The following is a 4,465-nucleotide window of genomic DNA, read 5'->3' on the forward strand; positions in this document are numbered from 1 at the left end:
GCATGGAAATTATAAATTTAAATTAAATTGACGTCAAAATTTTAAGCAATACGGAAGGTAAGCAAAGGTAGTATGATACAATATGATAGTGAACAGTATGTATTTTCAGGATATTTCGATCAAACATATTTTTCATTAATTGAGGTCAACCGTAACGGTTTGTTTATCTTTGTTTCTTACCGCAATGATGATGTGCAAATTGTTTGCCCACTCATGTTGTTGTATTTTGTCAAATGAACATATTGATTGAAATCTTGATGAACTGATTCCATCCATTATATAAATGATTAAGATTTAGTAATAGATGAATAATGTATTATTGGAATTTAAATTTATGCATGATTAAAATTTAATCTTTAATTTTTCATCCTTTTTTTTTAAAGATTATTTTTATTTTCAAATGAAACAAAAATTTTTAGCAAATAAATAAACAAATAAAATAAAATCAGAGCAATTAGTGAGAAATTTTTGAAACAATACAAATTTATTAATTTATTTTGAAGAGAAAAGAAAGAAGCGAAGAATCCCTTGAAAGATGACAAAGAAAAAAATAAATTACACAGTTCTTTCAAATGTTATTTTCAATTAATTAGTAGTATTTCTTTAAATGTGAATCAACAATAATGTCACGAATTGTGATTCATTTTCGTTCATCATATGAAAAAGTTGACAGAATAAAAAAAAAGAAAAAAAAAACTTTTCTTTTGATTGTAAGAAAAATTACAAAATTAATTTGATAGAATTTCAACAAATTGTTTTTCAAATTTTCAATGATTTAATTTTTTCCATTCTTTTTTTTTTTTTTTAATATGAACTAATGTGTAATTTTATCGGGAAATTTTCAAATGACACCAATTTTTGTTATTTTTTAAATGAAATTTCTTTTTTGTCCCCGAAATTATAAGGATTTGAGTAAAGGATTGAAAGAGATGTAAACAAATTTGATAATTGATATTTAAAAGAAAAAAGAAAAAAAAGAAATCATAAAATGTTAGTATAAAATAAAATAATTATCGCTATTATTAGAAGGTAATTTGATGCATAAAATCATTGGATTATTATGGCATAAAAGTAAAAGTGAGTGGTAATTAGTACATAAATTATAGCATTTCAAATTTATTAATTTATATTAAAATTAAGCGTTCAAAAGAATTATCCATTATTAGCGAAAAATATTAATAACTTCTAATATGATATGGGATTTATTTAATATTAAACTATTTTATACAATTAATTTATAATCTAAAATCTAAATCCATGATATGAATCCGTTTAATCGATCTGCTCGTATGTAACAATGGTTACAAAAACTTTTCCTTGATCAGGGATTATTTCGGCCTTTTTTTTTTTATTTTTATTTTTTAATTTGTAGCAGAAAGCATAAAATTCAAAAAATAAAATAAATTTTGTTAATTTCAAAATAAATTTTGATTAGAATTTTCAAACTTAGAATAACAGTATAATATTTTGAAAAAATAAAAAATGAAAAAAAGAAAGAACATAAAGAGAAAAAAAAAGGAATATTGTTTTTAATAGCCCATGTGAATTATTCTATGCTATCCCGCGAATCACCGGTTAAAAATCAATAATATCCAGTTTAATATAATTTTAGAAATAACAATACCCAATTAGAGTTGAATTTTTTTTTTAATTGTTTACATGATAGCTTATCAGTAATAGAATGTTAAGATAAATGTCTAACCTGTAATATCCTCCAATAAATTTTATCATTATCCTGTCCAACTTGATGCATATGATATAATGATGGTAGAAATTCTGAATCATCCGTAAAACTTTGTGATACTGAAAAAAAAAAAGTAAATAAATTTATTCCTAGAATTATTTCATGCAAAATGTAATATTCTATGATCAAACCTGATCATAGAATATTACATTTTGCTATAAATTCTATGAAAACCTGAAAATATATTTCATTTACTATGCAAAAATTCGTATTCTTCCCTCTTTTTCATTGTATTTAGTAAAATTTAAATTTTAATCGATGATGCGTATTGTAATGCTATTCAAATGGCTCATTCGTAATAATAATAATAATAAAATTTGAATATTATATTGCTGATGAAATACTTTTAGCTGTAATAGTAATAATAATAATTATAATTATAATTATAATTTAGCAATAATAACCGAAAATTATTAAAATTTAATGCATCGAAATATTTAAAGAATAATTTACAAATTATAGTAAATTTACATGTTACATGAAGAGATTTCCATTAAGCTAATTATTAGCATTATATCGGCATAAAAATTAATTATTTCTGATTACATAAATTAATAAGCTTGAATTTATATTCCTTAAATTATCTTAAAACAACAGCGAAGGTAAATAAATTTTCAGTAATTAGAGGATGAACAATGAAAATTAACCCTATATTAAGTTTTTGATAATTAATAAACAGCAAAAGTTATTATGATCAAGCTCATCAATCAGTTATAGTAAATCATAAACTTTCACTTTTCATGTTACATCTTGAATACGAAATTTTATAATTTTCACAATCAAATAGCAAAATTTTGAAAAAAAAAAATACGTTTTAAATGTAAGCAATCGGAATTTGGTATATTTATTCATTAAATAAAACTTTCTTATTTATATTTAACAGAGGTTTTTTTTCGTTCCTTTTTTTTAAATGATATATATACCGTATGCAAAATACATTTACGGAAGAATAATTGCATGAACTGTCATCCGGATTACTGTAAACAATAAAACAATTGAGAAAAAAAAAAGTAATAATACCATGTTGACATAATCTCCCGAAATAACCTCGTTGACAGAAGCATTGTTTCATCGTCATGACATCATTCGAGAATATTATCATACATTTTCCATGACTATTACAATCTTTATCATCTGTACATTCATCTGTAAAACAAAAAAAAAAAAAAATCCCCAATTATATCGTAATTAATATGATTAAAGAATTGATTACGGTGAAAAAATCCTAATTAAAAAATAACTTAATTAGTGTAATTAATGAAATAATAACAGATTTTACGTAAATTTTATTCCAACAAAAATTATGAAAATATTTCATCAATTCTAATAAAATTACATATATAATAGAATGATTAAATGTGGAAATAAAAAGAAAAAAAAAATTGTCAAAATATATTTAGCGATAATTACTTGAAATTAAGACTAATACAAAATATTTTAATCTTTATTTAAAAATAAAACAAAATAAAGTTGATTAGATAATTGTAAATTTAAAAGAAAAAACAATTGATGACATTTACAATACCTTGATATTGACAATTGTCACCGGATGAATACGAATTACATTCACATATTCCGTGTTTCCGCTTTCCATTACCCAAACATGTATCACCATCTGGGATTTCTAAAATAATTTCCAAATAAATCATTAATTTCAAATGGTTAATTTCACACATTTATCTTAATTAAAATTTAAGTATCATTGAATAAATTCCTATTTCCTATTTCTTTTAAATCAAAAACAAAGATTTATTGCAAACATTCATTTCAACATTATTAAATTACCTGAAATAATTATATATATTTACAAAAAAAAGAGGCGGAAATAAATTTATGAAAAGCGGAAATGAATTTTAAAAAAGTACGAATGAAATGAAATAAATTTGAAAAGAAAAATTAGAAATGAAATAAAATAAATCTATGTGTATTTCAAACTTATAAAATTAAAAAGAAAAATAAAAATAAAAAACAGCTGGTATGAAAAGTTTTTTCAATCAATGTACGATCGTTCATCTATATAATTTCAAAAATTTCATCAATTATTATAGCTCTTTTTTTTTGGTGGGGAGGGAAAAAAAAGTGAAAACAAAAAAAGGAAAAAAAATTCCATTTTTCAATTTAAAGTTCAGAAAAAAAGAAGGAAAGAAAAAAGCTTTTCTTTTACTTTTTTTGTTTTTATTTGCATAAAAGGATGTAACATTTTTGAAATAATTGTATAGGTCATTCTTCTTTTTTTTTCCATTTAAGAAATGTAAATTTCAATTAAAATTAATCAGCAATAAAATTTCGTTTTCTTTCGTTTTTTTATTTTTAATGTTTGAAAATATAACGAAAAGATTTAGATTGTTTTTTTTTTTTGTTTGTCATTTTTAAGTAACAAAAATAGGAATCGAAGAAATTGAATTAATCGTAATGAATGGATTAAATTAGTTGATGAATTGAAAGATCGATGAATTACAATTATAAAATTATTCAACATCATTTCGGTTTTGAGAAACCGGATATTTTCTTTCTGATATTATTTTTCATTCCTATGACACTTACCATTAACGATATTCACATCAGCACATGAATAATAGGATGAATAATTTTCTCCAATTTTTGTATTTTGCCGGATAATTCGTATCACACAATTGTAACATTCATAATTTTTTGGCAAAGATATTATTGCTGATGTTTTTCTGAAATTTCAACAAAAAAATTTTTATGATTGTTACAAAG

At 22.0% G+C, this 4,465-nt stretch overlaps 1 protein-coding gene across 1 annotated transcript; it reads right to left on the bottom strand.

Moving 5' to 3' along the window:
- Nucleotides 1-1,702: 1,702 nt before the first annotated feature.
- LOAG_12963 (hypothetical protein) lies at nt 1,703-4,425 on the bottom strand (the record flags this gene model as incomplete). Its single annotated transcript, XM_003148473.1, has 4 exons — nt 1,703-1,803; nt 2,792-2,890; nt 3,270-3,368; nt 4,289-4,425. Coding segments are annotated over 4 exons (436 nt in total), but the record flags the coding sequence as incomplete, so codon positions are not given.
- Between the last annotated feature and the right edge of the window lie 40 nt (nt 4,426-4,465).

Source organism: Loa loa (genome assembly GCF_000183805.2).
Source record: "Loa loa unplaced genomic scaffold supercont3.432, whole genome shotgun sequence".
NCBI lineage: Eukaryota > Metazoa > Nematoda > Chromadorea > Rhabditida > Onchocercidae > Loa > Loa loa.